The sequence below is a fragment of the Gregarina niphandrodes genome (genome assembly GCF_000223845.1).
Source record: "Gregarina niphandrodes unplaced genomic scaffold scaffold00013, whole genome shotgun sequence".
Classification (NCBI taxonomy): domain Eukaryota; phylum Apicomplexa; class Conoidasida; order Eugregarinorida; family Gregarinidae; genus Gregarina; species Gregarina niphandrodes.
The window spans coordinates 2,449-26,260 of NW_011645783.1; the positions used below are offsets into that span (position 1 = coordinate 2,449).

The window sequence follows — 23,812 nt, forward strand, 5'->3', positions numbered from 1 at the left end:
TACCACCTGGCAAGAACACGGACGACTTCTATGACTTCATTAACGCCGATTGCGACCCCCGATGCGTTTCTGGCAAGCGCTCGTACAGCTTATAAACCACCACATCTCCGACAACAATACCGCGCCGATTTTTCCCGCCACTCAACTCCTCGCTAATCATACCCATCGACAACAATACCGTGTCCATTATTCCGGTCGCTCAACCCCTCCATACCCATCGACTCGCACTGCTTCGGGACGTTCCAACGGCAACTCATTTGAATACGTAGCATCTGTCTCTACCAACGCCCCTACCGGTGCCAACCCAGTAGAAGGATGCGGCATGCTGTTCCGATACGGGGCCGGCATTTTCAACACACAAGGTCAAAGTACTCTCCTTTGAACTCGGTCCCTCCATCTACTAGCGCAGCAAGCGGTGCGCCAAAGTACCTGTACCAACGTCTCTAGCAGTAACTAAACACCTCTGCTACGTGTACAGGCCTTTTTGCCGGCTGCTCATTTGGATCCTTCAGAAAATTGCGAGGTTGCAGCCCGACTTCTTTTGTGGCCGATACGAGGAAGCTTCTGAAGGATTTGACTGCCCGACGGCTGAGGTGGTAAAACGGTCTTATAAACCTGAATCATTTCGTTCGGATCGACACAGACGCGACACCAACGATTTTGCCAACGAGGGCCAGCCATTAGAGGAGCCGGTGGCACTGGCAACGAGGGCCGGCCTTGTGCAGGGAAGTTGTTGACATTATTGAGGACTTCTTGCGGATCTTAGACTTCCTGCGGGGACGTTATCGTTGAGATGGCGTAGTTGGACTACTCTTTCCGTTTCAAAACTGTTTTTCCATTAGAACTGTGGTGCAGCCACAGTTCCGGCAAAGGTGAGATGAAATTCATGTTGATGAGACCGAAGTTGGGCCCGATCTACCCCCGCATATCGTTCAAGATTGGATGATCGCTTTAAGCTAGGCTGATCGCTTTAAGCTAGGCTGATCGCTTTAAGCTAGGCCGATCAAACTTTAGTTGAAATTATTCGTCGTATAAAAAAATTAGCAGCAAACTCTAGATCTGGTTTTGCCGTCCGACTTGTACGAGTTAACCGTTCCAATTCTGTGAGACGTGGCAGAACTAGTAGAGCTTCTCGGCTTGTGGGATTGGTGGTGGGATTGGTGGTGAGAGTGGTGTGACTGCATTTGTTGGTGAGATTCACCAACAACATATGCGCCGGAGTAGTTGCCGTTGACGGCCATCGCCTGGTGGGAGGAGTAGCTCTCTGCGGCTCCGCGGTTGAGGGACACCCCCTGCGAGGTCACCGACGGCCTCTTATTGCAACAGACCATGTTCCTCTTTGCGGCGTCGTTAGTGGGCGTCACTTCGCGCGTGTTAGTCACGAAGTAGTTCTGAGAGTTCAGCCCCGCTGTCTGGGACTGGGCGCCGCTGATGGTATGAGGTCTGCTTCCGGAAACAACGTTTGATGGGGACTGGTAGGCAGTGCTCTGATAGTTCTGAGAAGTGGTCTGGTAGGTCTGAGAAGTAGGTTGGTACTTCTGGGAAGAGGACTTGTAGTTCTGAGAAGCGGGTTGATAGTTCTGCTGAGAAGCAGCGGGTTGATAGTTCTGAGAAGCAGCGGGTTGATAGTTCTGAGAAGCAGTGGGTTGATAATTCTGAGAAGCAGTGGGTTGATAATTCTGAGAAGTGGTCTGGTAGTTCTGAGAAGTGGTCTGGTAGTTCTGAGAAGTGGTCTGGTAGTTCTGAGAAGTGGTCTGGTAGTTCTGAGAAGTGGTCTGGTAGTTCTGAGAAGTGGTACCCGGCTGGTTGTTGATTGTGGATGTGCGGTAGCCTTCGATGGTAACATCCTGGGGCGCAAGTATGTACTGGGACTCGTGCTCGGGCATGAAGTTGACTTTGTTGTTTTCGGCCACGAACGGCAGGTTAGAGCGGGTCTGGTCGTCGAGATGCTTGTTAAGAGAGCGGAGTACGGTGTTGTACTGAGCCGTAGTGATGTTAACCAGTTTGTGACGGCTGGAGACCATGCCGGATGCTTCAAGTGTTGATGCGACGGGTTTCGCCACATGGACATCGACGGGGATGACCTCAGGTTCGTAGTCGACAACAGCTACATCGAGTTGCTTGTTGGACTCTGTGATGATGGGTCGTACCGTCTGGTTAATAATGACGGGCACTTCTTCGTCTTGGTACACAGGCACCTCAACCTTCCTCTCTACAATAACGGGCACTTCTCTCGTGACATGCTCGACCACCTCGACCTCCTGATAAATTGGCCGCGTTTTTTGCACCTTCTTCTGAATAACATTATCCACCATCCGATCCTGCACAACCGGCACCTTCACTTCAAACGGCACGTCGTAATACTCAGGCACTTCAACACGCTGTATAACAGGCGCCATCGGCACTTCACGCACACGCTCCACTACCTCCACCACCGGCACATTAACAATCCGCTCCACTTCGCGAGTCTCCTTCTTCGTCACGTACGTCACCTGCTCCTCGTACGTAGGCACCTCCACAATCCGCTCAGTGTCCTTCGGCGCCTCCTCCAACACCACGGACTCCACAATCACCGAAGACACCTTCCGAGTACTCTCCGTCTTCCCCTCCTCGTATGCAGCAGCCGACCGCTGCTGCTGCTGCTGCTGCTGACCGGGATACTGCCTCGCCGAGTAGGAAGTAGTTTGCGGCTGAGTACTCATACCCGTAGACATGTGCTGGCTGCCCAGCTGCTGGCCCGTAGGCATGAGCTGGCTCGTAGTCATGTGCTGGCTGCCCAGCTGCTGGCTGCCCAAGTGCTGGCTCGTAACGTGTTGGCTGCCAAGTTGCTGGCCCGTAACGTGTTGACTAATTTGCTGGCTGCCAACAGAACTAGGCTGGAAACCACCAGTCAGGCCCGAAGTAGTTTGGTAGGCCTGCGTCATATCTGTCGTCGGCACCATTTCCACGTGAACGGTGGCCGAGGTAGGAATCATCGCAGAAGTAGAAATCATGGAAACTCCCTCGGGTATTTCCCCAACCACCTGTCTGACCACCTCTTCTCTGTTGACTTCGGTCATCTGGACAGATGCGGACTCTCTCTGCTGCTGCTGCTGCATACTAAAAATGGGGTGCTTTATAAATTTATTCAGATCATATTGTACCGGAGACATGCGCACACAACGGTGAGGCACCGCAAAATGTTGTTGATCGCTTTGGCATCGGCAGGCGTACGCGACTGTCCGAGATCACAAGCGCGGACGGGATCACGACATCAGAAAACAGGAAGGTGGGACGGGACCAGGCGCAGTGTCAGGCACTGGTCGCGCCAAGGGGTCAGGGGCGCACCCGAGGCTTGACAGCGCATCGGGACTGAATCCGGTTGTCGCACACGTGTGTGCGCGGGGTATATTTTTAGTGATCAAAAGTTTCAAGTAACACAACGAGGATGCAGTCTTCTAATTTCCAGCAATCTTCCATGTTGACAGCTACCCCCGCTGTATCTTCTACTTCGTATCAGCAGCAGAACAACGGCGCTGTCTACCAGGGTTCGAGCGTTGCTTACCAGCAAGGCTCGAGCAGCGTTTACCAGCAGGGGTCGAGTGCTGCTTACCAGCAGGGGTCGAGTGCTGCTTACCAGCAGGGGTCGAGTGCTGCTTACCAGCAGGGGGGAAACTCTACTAGCCGAACGATAACTGGCCAAGAGCGTGTGCAGAGTACGCGTAAGGTGTCGTCTACGATTGTGAACGAGCAGATGATGGGCCCGCCCCCCCAAGATCTTCCGGTGCGCGAGATTGAGGTGCCTGGCCCGGTGCAGGAGGTGGTGACCCACGTGCCGCGGAAGGAAGTGATTGAGACTGAGCGGCGGGTGCCGAAGTACGAGTATGAGTACGTAGACAAGATCGTGGAGGTACCCCGCATAGAGTATGTCGACAAGGTCGTGGAAGTGCCTCAGTACCACGAGGTTATTGTGGAGCGTAAGGTGCCTCAAGTGGTAGACGTGCCGCGCGAAGTGATCAAGGAAGTCAAGATCCCGCGCATTAACTATGTGGAGAAGCAGGTCGAAGTACCGGGCGAAGTCATTGAGGTGCCCAAGCACTTCACTGTCGAGCAGAAAGTAGAATTTACGCGATACAACGATCGCAAGAAACCTGTGGTGGTTGCCCAGGCGGTAAAGCCCCTCATTGTCGAGGGAGCCGGCTTCACGGAAGTCGACGTCTACGAGTACGAGCCTGAATGCGTACCAGTCGATGTGCACGTTGTCAAAGGCGTTCAGGCCCAGGTCCAGGCCGGCGGAGTCGTGGAAACCACCCACCGTGTTGTTACCATCCCTTCGGCGCAATATAACACCATCCTGCAGCAACTTAACACCCATCTTAACCAAACGGAAGTTCAGAAGCTGCCATACCTCCAGGAACGAGGACAGGTCACCTTCCTTGGTGAACGGATCCACTACACTGAGCCCGCACCAGGTGTAGTGATTCAAGGCTTTGACATGTCCAACCTGACAAACACGTATGTCGACCAAGCCAGTAGGAAGGTCCACCCTGTCCCCCCGCCTCCGGTTGCCGGCACAGGCGCCGCTGCCGGCGCTGCTGGCTACACTGGTGGCTACAATGCCGGCAACTATACCACCGGCGGTGCCAGCTACACTGCCGGCAGTTACCCTGCCGTAGGCGCCTCCAGGCCCGCCGTCACCTCCAGCGCGCTAGGCTCCTCCGGCTACAGGACCGCGCAGCAGTACTCATCTAGCCCGAACTACGCCAGCCAGCAGTTCACGCAGCACTCTACCACTACCTACTCGCAACCGCAGACGTACACCAGCACTAGCTACCAACAGCAGCCGGTGACCTACGCCCAACAGCCCATCACCAACTACGCCTAAGAACAATTAATTTTTTGCGACGAAAATGAACACCATATTTAAACCCTTGGTGAAGCTAGACCATTGCCGTGTGCAGTCACCCAGAACCGACCGGGTCTCCGTGTCCCACGCCGCTGACCGTCACCACCACCGCTCCACCACCGCTGATCGTCACCACCACCGCTCCACCACCACTGACCGTCACCACCACCACTCCACCACCACTGATCGTCACCACCACCGCTCCACCACCACTGACCGTCACCACCACCACTGACCACTTGGTGGATCTTGTGTGCGTGATCGGTGATTATTTGACGTTTTTGTTCGACGATATTTTTTGAAGAAGATGCAAGCCAGTACTCCTTTCATGTCTTCTATGAACCAGCAGCGGGTGGGTGGCAGCACGATCTCGTCTGCAACCCCTTACTACAGCAGCGGCGTGGTGGGTGGTGGCGCCATGATGGCTGGCAGCAGTCTCGTGGGTGGGGGTATGACTGGCCTGGCGAGTGCGAACATGATGGGAGTGAGTTCCGCGAACGTGATGAGCGCTAACCTGAGCAGCAGTGTACGCGGTACACCGGCTGGGCCGGAGCGTGTGCAGAGTACTCGCAAGGTCTCCTCTACGATAATTAACGAGCAGATGATGGGGCCGCCTCCCCAGGACTATCCAGTGCGGGAGATCGAGGTGCCCGGCCCCGTGCAAGAGGTAGTTACGCACGTGCCGCGCAAGGAAGTGATTGAGACTGAGAAGCGAGTGCCCAAGTATGAATATGAGTACGTAGACAAGATCGTGGAGGTGCCCCGCATAGAGTATGTCGACAAGGTCGTAGAAGTGCCTCAGTACCACGAGGTTATTGTGGAGCGGAAGGTGCCTCAAGTGGTAGACGTGCCGCGCGAAGTGATCAAGGAAGTCAAGATCCCGCGTATCAACTACGTCGACAAGGTTGTTGAAGTGCCTGGTGAAACCATTGAGGTCCCCAGGCACTACACCGTCGAACAGAAGGTCGAGTTCACTCGCTACCGCGACACCAAGAAACCCGTCGTCGTTGCACAGTCCGTAAAGCCCGTCATCGTTGAGGGCGCTGGCGTGACCGAGGTCGACGTCTACGAGTACGAACCTGAGGTCATTCCCGTGGACGTCCAGGTTGTAAAGGGCGTCCAGGCCCAGGTCCAGGCCGGCGGCGTCGTTGAAACCAACCACCGTGTCGTCTCCGTGCCTGCAGCGCAGTATAACACTATCCTCAGGCAACTCAACACACATCTCGTTCAAACCGAGACCAGCAAACTGCCCTTCCTCAACGACGGCTCGGGCCGTGTGAACTACCTCAGCGAACGGGTCGTCTACGCAGACCCGCAGCCCGGTGCTCAAATCCAGGGCCTGGACATGGCGAACATGCTAAACACGCACGTCGACCACGCCTCCCGCAAGACGCTCCCCGTCGACCCCTCCCGCTATCCAGGCGTCACTTCCGCCATGCTCGCTGGCATCAACGCTGGCGCGACTACTAGTATGACCACTACTGGCATGACTTCTGGCATGTATACCAGCTCGCCTCAGCAACTCGGCGGTTACAGCACTGGCGGTGCAGCGTACGGCGCCACCTCAACCAGCTACCTGCCTGAAGGGGGCATGGCCCGGACAACCTCCTACGGCACGGGCACGCTGGCGGGCGGCGCCGTCGGAGCAGGCATGGTCGGCGCGGGCGTGTACCGTTCCGGTAACATGACTTCATCCGTCACCCGGACACAGGGACCCACTGTCTACCAACAGGGCCCTATCAGCACGACTACCACCGCCATGACTACCAACTATCTCTAATTCCAGCGCTAGCTGCCATGACCATCAATCGGCTGTGGGTCCTACGCAGCAGGTCCAACCGAGCTCCAAGTGTAGTTCCACCTCTAAGCGTAGTTCGACCTAAGCGTACCTAGCGGGCTACCTTGGCTGGGCGTCCTAAGCGAACTCGGGAGCATTCAGTCTTTTTTTATAGCCACGAAATTTAAAGAACTAATTGCAGCACGAATGTCAATCAACTTGGGCTACAGACCGACCGTGGAGGACATTTGCAAGCTGCACCCGGACCTGGAGAATCTGGTGAAGGACGTCGACCGCCGCTTCGCCGCGGAAGCGCAAAAGCTCAACAAGGTCAAGGAACTGTACCAGGAAGTGACCTCGCTCAACGCGGGCTCTCGCGGGCAACTAGACCTCAAGGCCGCAGACTCTCAGCATGTTCGAAGAGTGACGCGAGGACCGGAAGACACGATGGAAATTATAGACAGCAGCTTGGTGCGCCTCCAGAGGATTGTGGACTGCCTTCAAAACGACTTTGACAGGCTCGATAATGGAATGCTCGTGAGCACGCAGGTCGAGCACTTGGAGTACCTCGACGATCTCCAACTCAAGACCGAGCTCCTGGAGTCGAGAGTGCAAGAAGCAAAGGATAGACTACGCCTCGCCAGCTTCGACGAATCCAGACTCATACAGTGGGCATGCGACCAAGTGAGGGCCCATGAGACCAGAATCAACGGTCTGCACTAATGCCCGCGCACGTTGCCGGGTGCGGGTCAAGAAATTCGCCTTCCTAAACACACTATCTAAGCACGCTAGCCAATCACACTAGCCAATGACACTAGCTGAGGACACTAACTAACTAAAATAGTCGGGCTCATTATGGAGCGCTGTGCCGAGTGGCGCGTTCGCACCATCTGACTCACCCTTCCCCAGTAACTCAATAGTGTTTAACAGTCGTGCTCCATTGAAGGCCTGCGGACCAGGATATATATAGGTGGCCACTCCTTTGTTGGGCAGCTTCTTCACCTTCTCGCCAAGAACTTTACACGAAATCATCTTCTGTAGCAAGGATTGGGTGTCACTCTCATTCCAACCCTGTTGTTTCATGTAGCCGAATCCTTGGCATTCCTTCAGTTGGGCTTCGAAAAACTGAAGCTTTTTTATCTTGTGTCCCAATAAGATGTTTCGGAGATCGATCAATGTCAAGTCCGGAGACCACGATCTTGTGTTCTTGACGTTCAGCGCAGCAATAATGTCGATTATGCGATTGACCTGCGCCCCGCACACACGTGTGCTAACCGATTTTGTGGTCGCGCAATTATCACATTTCAACAGACAGTTCGATTTGTCAAAGTGCTGCCCAAAATGGGCCATTAACAGTACGCGCCTACATGTCTTAACATCGGTACAGTATTCAAGTATTCCATTCAACGAGGTTTTCTTGTGCGCTAAGTTGGAGTTGGCGTCCTGTAGCATTTGATGTCGCGATTTGTCTTTCGGACTATAAAATAGATGACATTCACCCACTTCTCCGTCCCTACCGGCCCGTCCGGATTCTTGGTAATAGTTTTCTATACAATTGGGCATAGCAAGATGTATAACAAAACGAACGTCCTTCTTGTTGATGCCCATTCCGAATGCAATCGTGGCGACCATGACTGAGAATTCATCATTCATCCACTGCTTCTGTATCGTCTCCCTGTTATTTACTGAGCTGTGATACGCTTTACACCGGATACCGGCGCGATTAAGTTCGACAGCAACCTCATCACAATTTTTCCGTGACAGACAGTAGATAATTCCAGGGCATGCTGCGCCATTGCTCTTTAAGAACTTGCCTCGGATCAACCTGATGATTTCCACAACGCCAGTCCCCTGACGCTCGTGAACAATATATCGAAGGTTTGGCCGGTTGAACGACGTTAGAAATACTTGCGGGTCGCGCAGGGCCAGCTGGCAGCAGACGTCGTTAATGACCTCAGGCGTCGCCGAAGCAGTCAAGCACAGGAAAGGTACAGAAGGACAAATTTCTCGGAGCCTTTTAATCTTCCGGTAGTCCGGACGAAAGTCATTTCCCCACTGGGATACACAATGTGCTTCGTCAATCGCTATGAGACCAAGCCTGTTTGCTTCGTACATCTTCTGCACCAACGACACCAACGACGAGGACGCGCTAATCTTCTCAGGAGTAATGAAGAGGACCTTCAATGCGTCATCGGACAAACTGAAAGTAACCCACCATAGCCCAATATAACCATTAGCCCACCGTAGTTTAACCATTAGGTCAGCCCCCGACACAGTGCCCCCCCCCCCCGGTCGAGGCTCGGGCCGGACCAGTTATGCCCAGAGTTATGCGTAACCACCCAGGCCGTGCGTAACCCCTAGCTTACCATTCGTCGTAAATTGAAGATACCTCTTCCCATCCTTGGGTCCCCTGAAGAACACGGCAGCCGATTCCACTGTCGTCCAAGAACTGTTGTTGGTCTTGCATCAAAGATATGAGCGGCATGACGACGATGGAAACGCCGGATGTGGCCACAGCGCCGAGCTGGTAAATTATGGACTTGCCTCCACCGGTGGGCAGCAGCACAAACGTGTCCTTGCGGCTCAGGAGGCTGTTTAAGGCTTCCTCTTGCAAGGGCCTGAACGACTGGTGACCAAAGACTCCCCGGTTCAATTCACCAAGGCGCTCACTCCACGAAAAATCATTTCGGAACCATGGCGAATTCTCCGCGGTACACAAGGTATACTTCCTCGGCACCGCCTTATTGTGAGCCGCTCCTTGCGACTGGATTCCAGCTTGTGATTGTGCCCCAAGTTGCGATTGAATCCTAAGTTGCGACTGAACCTCAACTTTTGCTGGGACCGGCCGCCGCTCGTCCAAACCAGCCCGAGAATCGATCCACTGCGGTGGGGCCGCAAGACACGCCCCCCCGGTCTTCTTGGTCGGCTGCAAACCCCCTACGGGTTGGGAACTCCTCACTGGTTGGGAACTCCTCACGGGTTGGGAGTTCTTTCCGGGCTTGTAGCTGTCCGCATGTTTAATCGCTTCGAGCCCGACCGGTTGGAGACCATTGGGTTTCTTCTCCAGTCGGTGCAGCGGGTTCTGCAGGCGTCTCAAAGTCGCCGCTTGGTTGAAGCATGGAAAGGTCTTACGCCGGTCAGCGTCTCCAACCGTTTCACGAACCTTTTTGGCGTGCGCCCCAGCTGGGTCACCGTTTGATCTCTTAGTCTGCCACGCACCTCCTGCACGAGCTGTTTGGATAGTCTTTCTGGTCAAAAAATCCGCGTCATCCACTGTGCCTATATCATCACCCCCCGCGCCGCCTGCTAACGCACTCTCACCTGGCAGTGAAATCTCGTCTGGTAATGTGCTTTCACTTCTGCTAGCGATGAACTTCCAGTTGAGTAACATCTTGTCCAAGCTGCTGGGCCCAAACATGTCTAACTTAAAGTCAGCTCCAGCACCTAGGTAGGTTTCAGCGTTTAGTTTGTGTCCAGCGATTGACTCGGCCGTTAACTCATTAACTGAGTTAACCGCCGAGTTAACCGCCGTGCTAACTGGCGAGACAGCACGTGTAGACCTGTTCAGTTCGATCTCACCTGAGTTTCTGAGTGGTATCAGATCTCTGTTGAGACATTGAGCGAAGTCCACTTTCTGTACTTGACCAGACACATCGTGTGAACTTAACTGGGAGTCCGATCTTAACACAGGATCCGAACCTAACTGAGAACCAGAACCTAAGCTGGAGTTCGGTCCTGAACGTGGGTCCGAATCTGTGTCGCCTACTCCGGAATTTACATCTGAGTCTACAGCTGAATGTGCACTTGAATCTACACCTGAGTCCAGACCGGAATCTAAGCCGGAGTGCAAACCTAGACACTGACCGGGTATTGTACTCAACGTTTGATCCAATGCTTGTTCCAGCGGCTCATCTAGTTCGTGCAGGCCGTTCTCCAGTTCGTCCAGGTCGTCCAAGGTCATGATCTGCAGTGACGCTCTGTTGTTACACAGGTCAGGCTCCGGTCGTAATGAAGTCTGTCTGAAGGAAGAAGCGGTGCGTGGTGGCAATTGTGGGCCGGGACGAAGTTGGTGCACGGTGGTGACGCACGGTGGTGACGCACGGTGGTGACGCACGGTGATGACACAGTTCGCACAGTTTTACGTTCTGACCTCAGTTGTTGGCACTTCTCCAAAATCGGCAAACTGAGCGTTGGGCAACTCCAAACTCGTAACCATTGCGGCTAGGCAGCTGTTTTTAAGTACGTCGCTAATAGAGGGAGTGCGAGTGCCAAACGTTTGGTCGACCCAGCCGAAGAAGTTGTTTTGAATGATATGTGTGCCATAATGTGCGCAAGTGGGAACCTTGCGTTTGGTGGCCAAGTTACTGCCTACAATCCCTAGCCTTGATGGCAGTGCAATTTGCTGATCGACCGCCGTATTCCCTGTCTTGGTTTTGGCCTTGGGTCTCGAAGCTTTCTTCTTCGATGGCGAACGCTTTGGGGCAGCCTTGGTTTTACGCGGGGATGTTGCTCCCCTCGTGGCGGCTGTAGGCCTTGAGGCGCCTGTAGACCTAGACCCCGTAGATCTAGAGGCGGCAGTCCTGGAGCCAGCGGTGGCAGTCCTGGAGCCAGCGGTGGCAGTCCTGGAGCCAGCGGTGGCAGTCCTGGAGCCAGCGGTAGACCTCGAGACTGCAGACCGTGAGCCTGTTGCTGGTCGGGCTGCGGTAGTTCGTGACACCTGTTTAGGACCTGACTTGATCGTTTTCCGGCTGGCTTGACTAGGGCTACCGCCAGCACAGTTCCCGCCCCTGTTTCTGGCACCGGTTTTGCCGCGTTCGCCAGGAGACATTTTTCCAGCCAGGGGCGTTAATAATGGTATAAGTAATTCGCGGAGATGAGCACTGACAATTGTCTCGGTAGTGAGTTCTTACAGGCTAGCGGCATACGTGCTGCAGAGTGGTTCATACGGGGCTTGGCTTATGATATTTGGATTGCTGACTATAGCTTTCTGCTTGGCCGCCGCATCTGTTTATTGGTCAGTAGAGCTGCAATTACATCCTGACCAGGACCAAGCTTCGAGAATTCTGGTGGTTGCCGCATCTGTACCTTCGCCGACACCCACAACCCTTCACGTGGAAATACCACCGGGTACAAATCTTTATGGTAGTCTTTAGATTTGCTGAGCGTGGTTTATTACGCCCTAGTGATAATAGGTGATTGTGATTTGCTGATGACAATACTATGGAATTCAATTTGCGACCTATTCCCATTTGAGTACTTGGAATGGATTGTCCTTCAGATTCTCAAGTTATCCTTAGCCACCAGAATTTTGGAAGCCGTGCTCCTGGTGGCATACAACACTCGGCTTTGTAACTTGGAAGCTTCAGAGTATTGTGAAGATCTAATTGACGAATATTCTATCGCTGATGCGTTGGCGATCTGGTACATGCTGATCGTATGTCTTACAAAGCAAAGCGTTCTGGTGACCGGTGAGGAGGGTGGGGAGAGCAGCAACGAGCGTCGTGGCAAGCTGGCACCACTGTCAATGGATCATCCGGGCACACGGTTATCACCCCTACACATTAAACCAAGACAACTATCACCAAGACAACTATCAGCAAGACAACTATCAGCAAGACAACTATCAGCAAGACAGAATTCTAGACAGGTATCTGGCAGGAGGCTATTCGGCAGCAACACGGGGAGACAACCGACTCGGGAAGGGTCCCGAGACAGGAGCCACTCGGAAACTAAACAAAGGCTGGAGGGGTCGACGAAACGGAGACAGCCGCGACAGGCAACAGAGCAGAAGAAACATCGTCTAAAGTTTAGTTACCACAGTTGGCGACGTTGGACGCAGGTATTAAATGTGTGTATTGTCATTCTTCTGTGTCTCCGCACATACGACTGGAAACACCGTCTGCATGCTCTCTCTCGAAGGCAGAACTTCCCCGTCCTTGGCCCTCCATCCATACTCTTCTGTATCGACTGGTGTGTCCGCAGTGTCGTCAAACACAAACTGCATATCGACGTCGCCATTCTGACCGACAACGATAAGTCGATCCATCTCAAACTTCTCAAACCTGGACTGCCCACTAAATCGCCTGCTACCCACAGACCCTCGGGAGGCGCCTCCGGGACAGCAAATGTGCCGCCCAATGCTGGAACAGGTACCGTGGCTGAACCGGACACAAACCAATCGGCTGCCTACTGGAGCGTCCGGCCAGGCGACGCCGTAATCCCCATCCACGAGTCTGAACACCTGCCGTCTGAACACCAGCGATCTGAACACCGGCGGTCTGACCACCCACGGTCTGAGCGGCTGCGGTCTGGCTATCAGAGCTCTGGCTACCTGGGGTCTGAACCCCAGTCGATGAATCCAAGATCTGCGAGAACCAGGTCGGAGAGGGGCGCAAGGTCGGAGAGGAGCGCAAGGTCGGAGAGGAGCGCAAGGTCGGAGAGGAGCGCAAGGTCGGAGAGGAGCGCAAGGTCGGAGAGGAGCGGTAGGTCGGAGAGGAGCGGTAGGTCGGAGAGGAGCGGTAGGTCGGGCTCGAGAGCACGCTCGTCGATAAAGACAGGTGGCGAGATTGCATCGGGGTCCTTCTCGACTAAGTCTCCCCCGACCAAGTCGGCCCTCCCGGCTGTGGAGGGTCTCGCCGCCGGTGGGCATTTTTGGTATGAGTTTTGGAGATTCCACGAGTCGTTTATGACTCAGTTCCGCGTGCCATGTATTTCGTTGTTGAAGCGGCGTCCAATGCTGTTGCGAGGACAGGACGCGACGCACTTGTACTATCGGATCGGCGTGGTCGAGGACAGTTGGAGCTATGATCTATGGCATCTGTTGAGCACGGTGACCGCGCAGGTAGGTTACGTGAAAGTGTTCAAACGCTTTATTGATGGGCGTCCCGTACGCTCCTGGTCCGCGCGAGGCAGGGTAGCCCAAACCCCACCCGGTGCAGAGGGTGTTAGCTGGACCTTGCCCCGCGGTGCCGGCGCACTTGGAAGCCGTCAGGCGGGGGCGCAAGTCCCGCCGCGCTCAGTCTCCGTCTCGGTCGCCCAGCTCCAGCAGGGACCCGCGCACTCTCGCCGCAGCTTCCTCAAGGCGGCCCTCGTCAACCCTGCCCCCCAGCGCACGGCCACCCAAACCGCCGTCCAAAAGCTCAGCAAGTCCCGGGGAGACTCGATTCCCAGAGACTGCGGACGGCGTGACTCCGTCCACAGGCTCTCAGCCCGGGCATCTACTCGTCGCGACTCGGCACCCGGGGGCTACGGAGTACCTGGAGACTACGGAGCACCTGGAGACTACGGAGTACCTGGAGACTACGGAGTACCCGGGGACCACGGGGAAGCCTGGCCTGCGGGGGAACGGTTGGCAGACAACTGGCCAGTAGAAAACTGGCCCCTTGCCAGTGCCTGGCCGCCGGGAGTGCGTCCGGAGCTGGAGGAGTGTGTTCGTCGACCATCGCCGCCGGTAGCGGCGCCGAGTAAGAAGCTGTTTTTCGGGTCGCGGTTGTCAAAGCTGGCGGGTGCCATGAGAACGCAGCCCCCGCCGCCGGCACTTGTGTGCGATCGTCAAGGTCGTTGTTGCATCATGACCCCGGCTCAGTTGGAGCTGGCATCGGCCACGCCTTCGCCGGTGGTGCGCGATGAGTCACCGGGTAACCTGCTGTTGGCGCCTGACTTTTACCGTTACCACCAGAGGTCGTCCTGCCAGCGCTTGAATTCGAATCGGCGACTAAATTCTAGCCAGAGAACGGCTTCGAACCGGCGACTAACCCCTAACCAGTCTCCTGGTCTAGGATCCGACCGGCGGTTGGTGGCCGAATCAAGTCGATTACCAGCGTTCAGTCAAGGGTCGAGTTTCCGCCGGCGGCCGAGTCTGCGGCCACGCGGGAGTTTCCGGCAGCGCACGAGTCTACGGCTTGGCGCGAGTTTCCGGCAGCGACTAAACTCGAACCAACGACCTGCGGCTGGTTCGAGTCAGCAACGGCCGGACTCTAGCCGGAGTCGACGGTCCTCGATCACGGCCGCGATCTCCGCACGTTGGCGCAGGATCGTCTCCCCCAAAAACACCACCTCACCCAAGGGCTTCCGCAACACACGCCGACGCCAGTCCATGCTAGCATGGGCCCCCTTCGATTCGCACGGTGACGGCTGGTCGGAGCATTCCTCGTCGATGCATTCTGAAGACGGTTTTAGTTCGGACTCTGACTCGCTCTCCGACTCCGTGGAGTCCAGCACCGTCTCCAGCGATCCCGACTTCTCAGACTTCTCCGACCTCAGTTTAGACCGGAACTCCGCTCTCAACCCGTCTGGTAGACGTTTGCCTGCCGACCCCGGAGTCCCTATAGGCCTCGCCTTGGCACCCGGCGCCCCTCTCTCGCGTGCATCTCACGCGTCTTCCCACCCGCTCCTCTCCGGCTCCTCAGCCGACGTCCGAGCGACCCCCGGCAACTACCACCGCCAAGTGCGCGCTCAGCACGCACGCGCACCGCGCGCATACTCGCCGAACGTCTGTGTTGGTCCAAACGCAGCTGCGACCAACTCCGGTGCGACCAACTCCGGTGCCGGTGCAATGAACTCCGGCACGACGAACGTGTGCGCGAACGTGTGCGCGAACGTGTGTGCGAACGTGTGTGCGAACGTGGGTCCTCCGAGTGCTGGTGCAAACACGTGTGGATCCACCGGTCGCCATAGTGCCGGCGTACCAAGAGGCTATCTTAGTCGGGGGCGGTCTGGCGGTACCCAGCGACTGGCTGCCGGTCGTCTGTTATACAACGGGCGCAAAAGGACGGCATACCTCTCCGATGAAACCGGCGATGAAGAAGAGAGCATGGATGAGGCACCCCCACGATCCTACCATCGCGACCGACGAGAACGAACGCTGCTAGCTCCGTTGGCGTCTAGTTCGCACACCCGATCAACCGCCCAAAAGTCAGCCGTGGGTGTCCGGACTGGCGGCGACAAATTGTTAGGTGACAAGTTGTTCGCCCCGTACCAGGCAGTGGCCAGCGCGAGCAGCCTCGAGTTCTCCACTACCGGCGTTCATGGCAGCCCGTTTTCCTGGCAGCTCAGGTTCGGCAAGGACCTGGAGTCGCACACAGACGCGGAGGGGAGTCGAAATGCCGAGGGGAGTCGAAAGGAAGAGGAAGGGGCTCACAAGGACCCACATCAGGAGAGGAATAGCGCAGGAGGCGGCTCGTCGAGCAGGGGACGAGTGCCCTGTGCACGAGTTGTCGACCCACTGTTCGCGGAACCGTTGTACCAAGTGGGCCACATGGACTCTGGTCCCATTATGGGTGGGGTGCCGGCCGGCCGTCGGGTGTCCGACTGGTCGGCGGTTCGAAACCGTTCGGCGGCGGGCAGCCGTTCCGCCGGCGGAAGTCGTTCGGAGAAAGTTCCAAGCCTGGACGCTCCAGAGCGCAGGGGAAGAAGCCGTACGGACTATAATCGCCGCTATTCAACCCACCACTCGGGCGCACATCTAAAACCCTTCCAGCAGGCCGCAGCGGACACGGAGTTCTTCCAAAACACGCTGCGAGGCACGACCGAGCTGGGCTCGGAGTGCGGACCAAAAGTTCCGAAGCGACGGTCTCATAACCGTTCCAGCGTGCACTCCCGTAGTGACTATTCTTGTAGGAGCATGCTGGCCGATTCGGAGACCTCCTCCAGCGGGGACTTCACCGCCAGCGACGAGAACGCCGGCGGCCACGGCTGTGCCTCTTTGGAGTTGCCCGGAGATATTTTGAGGAGGATTTCGCGGGTGGACCCCGAGGACCTCCACTCCTCTGACCGTCGGTCTTCTGACCTCCACTCTTCTGACCGTCGGTCTTCGCGTGACCGGCGGTCGGCGGGGAGCCTGCAGCTGTTGCCGCAAAAACCACACTTGTCGGCAACGTACGTGGAGGGTTGTCCGCGCTACCGCAGCGGCCGTGGCCCCTTCGAATCGATTCCAGTGGTAGAGACGGACCAGTCGGCACTGGGCGACGCGTCTAATCATACGAGTTGCTCGCATCTGAAGGAAGTGCGCTTCTCGGCCGTGAAGCAAATGACTACGGCCCGAGGCTCATCCCCGCGCATTGTGGTCCGCAGCGAGAGCGACCCGCGGGGACGCCCACTCCGAGACGGCCTTGCCTCCGGCAGTTTGGACGGCGACGACCTGGACCTCGAACTAGCCACTGCCCTCGGCCTGGGTCCCGCCAGCGACCCAGACGGTGCTGGCCGCCTGGACCTAGACGGTCACGACCACCTAGACCTAGACGGTCACGACCACCTAGACCTAGACGGTCACGACCACCTGGACCTAGGCTTAACTGGGGGTGGTGACCATCTAAGTCGGGACCACCCAGGCCGGGACCATCTGGCCGGTCCAGAAGGTCTCAGCCCGGGCAGCCTGCAGACCGAGGGGCGGCTGCACCACTTCGAGCAGGCGGGACTACGGGCTGAGCTCGCGCCGATTCCGGAGAGCATGCGGACAGAGAGCGTGCGGACAGAGAGCGTGCGGCCTGCACACTTCTTCCAACAGGCGGGGTCAAACACGCGACACATGGGCGCCATCGTCGAGAGACCTTTGCTTCGTCCTGGAGCCGACGTCGCAGACGGTCCCGACGTCACAGGCGGCCCGGCGGGGAGCCTGCTCCTGCCGCCGCCAGCCCCTTCACAAACCGTGTATCTGCAGCTGCCAATTGGTCCCCGTGCCGTTGACTCGCATGAGATGCATGTCTACCCCTTCGGCCGCCCGGACCGTCCGGACGCCTTCCCCTCAGGTCGAGAATCCTTCCCGTTGGGTCCAGACCTGGGGCAGGGCCTTCGACGCGCGACGGTCCTCGGGGCCGAAGATGACCGCGTGGTCGTTCCGATGGGCGCTGGAGGACACACGCGCCCACGGCGGAGCCAGTCGCTGCTGCTCGGTCTCGGGCTCGACTCTGTCGACCCACTCATTCGCTGGACCCCTGGTGGCCTCCCCCCCCTCAACGCAGGATCCCCCATGAGCTCGGCCCCTCTGGGTTCCGTCTCTCTGGGCATGCCCCTCGGGCCAGCCACCCCCACCACCTCCCTGGCCACCCCCCTGGGCATCCCGCCGGGGATGCGGCCCAGTCTTTCACTCAGCAAGGCCTTCGGCTCGGGCGGACTCCTGAACTCTGGCGGACTACTGAACCGTCACAGCTTCCTCGCTGGCCTGACGAGTTCGTTGCCTGCCCGGAAACTGCCTCCGGACTCGAGGCTGCTCCCGACGGGGTCGTTGCCTGCAGGTTCTCTGCCTGCAGGGTCCCTCTCCCTCGCAGCGGGGACTCTCCCAGCGGGGACTCTCCCAATGGGGACTCTCCCAACGGGGACTATCCCAACGGGGACTATCCCAACGGGGACTCCGCCCACCGGGTCGGTCCCCACCGGTCCCCTGCCTGCAGCCGCCTTGGCCGCCTTGGCTGCAGCCGCCCTGCCCACAGGTCCTCTGTTGGGTTCGTTGCAAACGATGCCGGGTCGCGGGAAGTCGTCAGGACGGCGCGGGAAGTGTGTGCTATTCCAGACGGAGCAGACGTCGAGTCTGTCGGCGGATGGATACCTGATTCAGGAGAGTAGTTCGGCAAGTTCTGTCCCCGACCGGGGTCTGACGGCGGAGAGTTCGCTGGTGCCGCCGAGTTCGGCAGATGACGACGTCGTGTTGGGAGCACTGGGGAGACTGCGGCCGCGTGGTGGAGAAAGTAAGTCGCGCAGTTCGTCACACAGTTCGCACGGGATAGGACTACACAATCATCCAGCGGGACAGCCGGCGCGTCCTTCACGCAAGCATCCGGCTGAACTGGGTGAGGCCCCAGTGCCATCCACTAGCTTCCCGGCCTCCAGTTACGAAGACGCCGCCGGTTTCTTGCCCAAGCCGGTGCCTCTGAGCGCCATGCCACTGGGCGCCATGCCACTGGCAGGCATGCCGCTCGGTTCCATGGACAGCTGTCTAACACACGTTCGCAGCAGGCTTCATAGACATTGTCCCAATGGTAGCTGCGTACCCGACGGCAGCTGCGTACCCGGCGGGGGACTATACCTCGTTGCCAAACTCATCAACCGCCAAGACATCGCCAACGGCTTCCTCGAGTGGACCCAGCCACGCAACTACCTCACCATCTGGAACAGCGTCGACAGTGAACTGATCAGCATCCTCCCCGAAAACACTCTCACTCCTGCCCACACTCGCGACAAACCCCCCACCCACCACGGCCATCAGCGACCACTCAGGAGGCGACAGAGCGCCTACCCGGCAGCCGACGACTTGGTCAACCTGCGACTCGGCCCACAACACAGTCATAGTCGGGGCCTTTGCCAGAACACGGGTCGCAGGCATGCAGATCACAGCGTAGGCCGCAGCGTAGGTCACAGCGTAGGTCACAGCAGTGCGGCACGCGCTGGCGACCAACCAAGTGCGTTGTCCAGCCGGTCGGGAGGTGACGTCAAGATTTGCATTGCCGAGAAAGAAATCAGTCCCAGGTCGGGGCCGACTGGTTCTGCCATGACTGGTTCGGTGTCGACTGATTCTGCTTTGACTGGGTCTGCCTTACCGAGCAGTGAGTCCGAAGCCGTAACTGGTTCGTCTACGTCTTCGTCGGCGACCATGGCAGCGTTTGCTTCTGTCGCGGCTGCGCTTACGGCGTCTGCTCGGAATGTGCACGCGGAGGGGGCTTACAGTTTCGGTGGGCTGCGTTGCCGCGCTAATCCGCATTCGCCACCGGGTCGGCAGTCATCACCGGGTCGGCAGTCATCACCGGGTCGGCAGTCATCACCGGGACGGCAGTCACCGTTGGACGTGTTACGGTCGCGACCGACCTACTCAATTGGGGGAGGTATACAGGTCAAATCGCCGGTCAGTCCGTACGAATTAATGAGTCCGCGCGATTTATACTACTTAGATGACGCTGTCATTGACCGCATCCGCAAGTGGGACCAACGCATAGAGTGCAGCTTACCCGTCTTCTGCAAAAACCGGGTAGATGACGGATCCAAACACCTCATGATCGTCTGCAGCGGTCTCGGCATCCTACGAGCACTTTACCGAATGCAGGAAATTGTCGGCTTCTGGGATACCTACGGACTCATACCACCTCATAACCCTAACATCAAAAATATACTCATTCGCAACACTCTCACCTCGGACCAGTAACATGCACCGCCGGTCCATTCCCGCCGGTCCATTCCCGCCGGTCCCTTCCCGCCGGTCCATTCCCGCCGGTCCATTCCCGCCGGTCCATTCCCGCCGGTCCATTCCCGCCGGTCCATTCCCGCCGGTCCCCTCATCTCACTCCCTCATCTCACTCCCTCCCTGGTCTCACCCCGGTGCTTCAGCATGAGGAACTTTGGTAGCCTTCTGCAACAGACGGTTCACACTGCTGACTCGTTGTACAGCACAATGTACAGGTAAAAAAGGACACCCCCTCCCCGCTCGAACTCACCCGCTCGTGGAGCGCTCTCCGCTGGTCGAGCATCCACCAAGTCTCATTCCCGTCTGAAGCACGTCTCGGCCGCGTCTATGTGTCGCATCCGGCATTGGTCTGATCGAGGACACATTTCGGGTTGTAGGGCGGCTATGACGCACATGAATTTGGTGTTGACGGTGATGACTCCGATTACGATGGTGTTACACCTGAACGCGGCGGGGTCGTGGTTGACAGCCGCGCTGTTGATGATGAATGTGGTGGCGATAATCGGTGAGCTAGGTCGCTGGGGGGAGGGGGGAGTGCGACGGAGCTTTGTGTGGACGGTTGCGGACGGGCTAGTGTTATTGTGTGCTTGTGCTTGTTTATTGTTGAACTATTCGTCTTCGTCGAGCGATAGTAGTTTGGCGGGCCGATTGGGTGAGATTTCCATCTCGATGGTATGCGTGCATTACAGTTGCCACCCAACTTGGTCAGGACCAGGGTTGAGCAAGGCGATCGGGATTGGGCTGACCTGCACGGCGGCCTATCGCGCAATCCGCACCTTTCTCACCTCCCGCTGGCTCCACTCCGACCCCGTCAGTCGCTCGGGCGTTCGACCCGACCGATGCGCCTGCGTCTCCATCGACTGCATCTGGGCCATCTCGCAATGCTCCCCGCGACTGCTGCACTACGTCAACTCCGAGTTCCTCCTTCTCAAACACCGCGCACACTGCCTACAACTCGACATCGTCGCCATGACCCAAATGCAAACAGATCCAGAAGACCTTGGACATCCCCAAAGCACCCGGAGGAAACGAACACCCTTTCGCCTGCTCACCACCATCATTAACAAAGACGCACACAAATGGACCCGACTTCGCTGGCACCACGACCGCGGGGACCACCGCAACGAGGACCACCGCAACGAGGACCACCGTAGTGGAGACTACCGTAGTGGAGACTACCGTAGTGGGTATCGCGACGGAAACAACCGCGATGGCTACGGAATTAGGGAAGAAGGGACAAGTCATCGGGAACATCATCGGCCAGGACAAGTCAGCTTACAAACAAGCTGTATGGGCAAAGCTTCGGTGTTTGGCAGAGCGGCGGCCCTCGGGAAAGCTGCAGTGCGGGGCAGGACCCCGGAACACGCAGACTACGTCCAAACTTGCAGCAGCGAGGGCAGTGCAGGACCAACGGGTGTCCGACGTCAAGATGGCCGGTACGAGCAAAAGCGGGTGAGCATCCTCGCCAGCAACGGGTCCACCACCACCACTGCAGCGCCCCCGAACGAAAACGAAGAGGAGCTGCGCATGGGTTCGAAACTGGTCACGCCCAAACGCCATTGCCGGCTAGCCTCGCACCGTCAGTTCACCAGCGGCGCCACTCTGCTCTCCGTCATGAAACAGTGTCTACAACGGCACGCAACTTCCTTCACCGGCGGCGCCCGCATGCGCATCGAACTCAGCGCGGACCAAGAGGTTCACGCCCAAGTCATAGCCCTAATTCCTAACATAAAAGAATATTTACACCTAATCAGCAAAGTCAGAGGCAAAATCACCCTAGCGGAGTAACCCCTTCCCAAGACGAGTATCCTCACTATCCTAGCGGCGCACCCCCCACATAAAGAACGTATCCAACCGGCTAAGGAGAAATTGCGCAGCCTTTCGGGCGCTGAACAAGGCGCGGCAACCTGAGCACACGTGTGTGCTGCCGATCGAACACACACATTCCGCCAGATACCCGCCAGCAAAAGAATTAGAACCACTTCCGGGCAGCGTCCAGCAGTTCGGCCGCGCTTAAGGACGCGGGTGCCGGCGGAGAGGCGCCTTCCGTTTCGGGATGAAGTCTCTGCTTCACCAAGTCGGATACTTTGTCTTTCCCGATGGTGCCGGCGGCATTGACTTCCCTCATTAGGTCCTTGAACTCGTCGGAACCTACCGCCGGGTCCAAAGCCAGATCTCTCACCTTGCCCAGCATGCTATCCTCATCTGCTGAAGAGTCCCGCAGTATCCGCTGCAAAGTCTCCCGGCGCGTTTGCTCTGCACTTGTGCCCGCGACTGCGCTTGTCTCCGCGGCTACGCTCTTGGGCGAAGTCTGAGTTAGTCCTAGCCTGGCCCTCAACTCCGCTGCGGTGATTTCGGAACTGGAAGAGCTCGTATTCGGCTCTTTTGCAGGTGGCGCCTTTAACGGAGCCATCTTCATCGGCGGAGGTCTCGTCGGAGGAATCCCCTTGGTCATGGGGGCAGGCGGCGCGGCAGAGGGGGCCACCTTGGCAACCACGTTCTCGCTGGAGCCAGCCGCCGCCAAGCCTTCCACCGCCATCTTCTTCAACAACGCGTTCGTTCCCGCCTTCGCGGCCTCCATCCGCTTTTCCTGCGTCCGCTTGTCTTGCTCGTCCAGAGCGGGCTTGTTGATCTCGTCTGTGCTGAGCTCCGGCAACGCTCGGGGAGGCATCGGCTTCTCTCTTGTCAGATCCACCTTCACAGCCTGGATGTCGCCGCCCGTCACCGGCAACGGAGACTCCGGCTCCTTTGCTCCCTCCTTCGCCAGCGGCGGCACGCCCTTCGCCGGCGGCAGTGTCTTTGTCGGGAGGGTCTTCAGCGGCAGCGCCTTTGTCGGAAGCGCCTTTGGCGGAGGCAACGCCTTTGTGGGGGGCAAGGCCTTGGCTGGGGACGAAGCGCCAGCCAACTCATTCTCTCCGGCCGCTCCCAATTCGTCTGGCTCGGCCTGATCTGGTTTACTTGCCGGCGAAACCCCGCTAGGTGTCTTAGCCGGAGGCAAGGCCTTCGCCGGCGGCTGCGCCTTTGTCGGGAGTGTCTTTAGCGGGAGCGCTTTTGTCGGAAGTGCTTTAGGCGGAGGCAACGCCTTTGTAGGGGGCAAGGCCTTGGCTGGGGATGGAGAGGCAGCCGATTCATTCTCTCCGACCGCTCCTAATTTATTTGGCTCTTGGGACTCAGCCTGATCCGGCTTACCTGCCGCGGAAATCCCGCTAGATGTCTTAGCCGGAGACGTGCCTCCATGTGGTTCACTCGGCTTCGAGTGATCCCGGGCTAGTGCCTCCATCGCCTCAGCTGTCTGCTCTTCAGCGGCGCCAGTCGCCCCTGCATTCGCCTGAGGGGTTTTCAACGGCAAACCTTTAGGTGGGGGCAAGGCCTTCGGCACTGGCTTCACAGGTGCTAGCGCCTTCGCCGGCGGTACAGGCTTCACTGCGGGGCTGGGGGATCCGGGTTCAGCGGAAGCTAGAGTTTCAGTCGCAGAAGGAGTCTTCGATGTCAATGGAGCTTTACCAAGCGGCGGAAGCTTGGGGGTCAACGGAGTCTTGGCCGTAGGTGGAGTCTTCGGAGTGGCTGGAGCGCCGGCCGTTGGAGGACTCTTGGGAGTCAATGGGACCTTGGCCGTAGGAGGAGTCTTCGGGGCTAATGGAGCCTTACCCATTGGTGTAGGCTTGGGAGTCAATGGAGCCTTACCAAGCGGCGGAGGCTTGGGAGTCAATGGGGCCTTGGCCGTAGGCTGGGTCTCCGGAGTGGCTGGAGCGTCGGCCGTTGGAGGACTCTTAGGAGTCAACGGGGCCTCGGCCATAGGCGGAGTCTTGGGTGCTAATGGAGCCTTGCCCACCGGTGGAGGCTTGGGAGTCAATGGCGCCTTACCCAGCAGCGGAGGCTTGGGAGTCAATGGGGCCTGGGCCGTAGGAGGAGTCTTCGGAGCCGCTGGAGCCTCGGCTGTCGGAGGAGTCTTGGGAGTCAATGGGGCCTTGGCCGTAGGCGG

The 23,812-nt window shown here is 57.7% G+C and overlaps 8 protein-coding genes across 8 annotated transcripts; 5 read left to right on the plus strand and 3 right to left on the minus strand.

The window, feature by feature from the left end:
- Positions 1 to 1,040: 1,040 nt before the first annotated feature.
- On the minus strand, positions 1,041 to 3,098 carry GNI_073450 (hypothetical protein; the record flags this gene model as incomplete). The annotated part of the gene is made up of 1 exon (XM_011132104.1): positions 1,041 to 3,098. One exon carries the CDS (start codon positions 3,096 to 3,098, stop codon positions 1,041 to 1,043), a length of 2,058 nt encoding a protein of 685 aa, XP_011130406.1.
- A 329-nt stretch (positions 3,099 to 3,427) lies between these two features.
- Positions 3,428 to 4,864, plus strand: GNI_073460 (inner membrane complex protein; the record flags this gene model as incomplete). Its single annotated transcript, XM_011132105.1, has 1 exon — positions 3,428 to 4,864. One exon carries the CDS (start codon positions 3,428 to 3,430, stop codon positions 4,862 to 4,864), a length of 1,437 nt encoding a protein of 478 aa, XP_011130407.1.
- Positions 4,865 to 5,360: 496 nt separating this feature from the next.
- GNI_073470 (inner membrane complex protein) lies at positions 5,361 to 6,665 on the plus strand (the record flags this gene model as incomplete). The annotated part of the gene is made up of 1 exon (XM_011132106.1): positions 5,361 to 6,665. One exon carries the CDS (start codon positions 5,361 to 5,363, stop codon positions 6,663 to 6,665), a length of 1,305 nt encoding a protein of 434 aa, XP_011130408.1.
- Positions 6,666 to 6,869: 204 nt separating this feature from the next.
- Positions 6,870 to 7,385, plus strand: GNI_073480 (hypothetical protein; the record flags this gene model as incomplete). The annotated part of the gene is made up of 1 exon (XM_011132107.1): positions 6,870 to 7,385. One exon carries the CDS (start codon positions 6,870 to 6,872, stop codon positions 7,383 to 7,385), a length of 516 nt encoding a protein of 171 aa, XP_011130409.1.
- A 108-nt stretch (positions 7,386 to 7,493) lies between these two features.
- On the minus strand, positions 7,494 to 11,490 carry GNI_073490 (ATP-dependent DNA helicase, RecQ family protein; the record flags this gene model as incomplete). Its single annotated transcript, XM_011132108.1, has 4 exons — positions 7,494 to 8,862; positions 9,029 to 9,480; positions 9,640 to 10,681; positions 10,937 to 11,490. 4 exons carry the CDS (start codon positions 11,488 to 11,490, stop codon positions 7,494 to 7,496), a joined length of 3,417 nt encoding a protein of 1,138 aa, XP_011130410.1.
- A 1,857-nt stretch (positions 11,491 to 13,347) lies between these two features.
- Positions 13,348 to 19,791, plus strand: GNI_073500 (hypothetical protein; the record flags this gene model as incomplete). The annotated part of the gene is made up of 1 exon (XM_011132109.1): positions 13,348 to 19,791. The coding sequence occupies one exon, from the start codon at positions 13,348 to 13,350 to the stop codon at positions 19,789 to 19,791; it is 6,444 nt and encodes a 2,147-aa protein (XP_011130411.1).
- A 423-nt stretch (positions 19,792 to 20,214) lies between these two features.
- GNI_073510 (putative transmembrane protein) lies at positions 20,215 to 21,618 on the plus strand (the record flags this gene model as incomplete). The annotated part of the gene is made up of 1 exon (XM_011132110.1): positions 20,215 to 21,618. One exon carries the CDS (start codon positions 20,215 to 20,217, stop codon positions 21,616 to 21,618), a length of 1,404 nt encoding a protein of 467 aa, XP_011130412.1.
- A 184-nt stretch (positions 21,619 to 21,802) lies between these two features.
- GNI_073520 (hypothetical protein) lies at positions 21,803 to 23,626 on the minus strand (the record flags this gene model as incomplete). The annotated part of the gene is made up of 1 exon (XM_011132111.1): positions 21,803 to 23,626. The coding sequence occupies one exon, from the start codon at positions 23,624 to 23,626 to the stop codon at positions 21,803 to 21,805; it is 1,824 nt and encodes a 607-aa protein (XP_011130413.1).
- Positions 23,627 to 23,812: the final 186 nt, after the last annotated feature.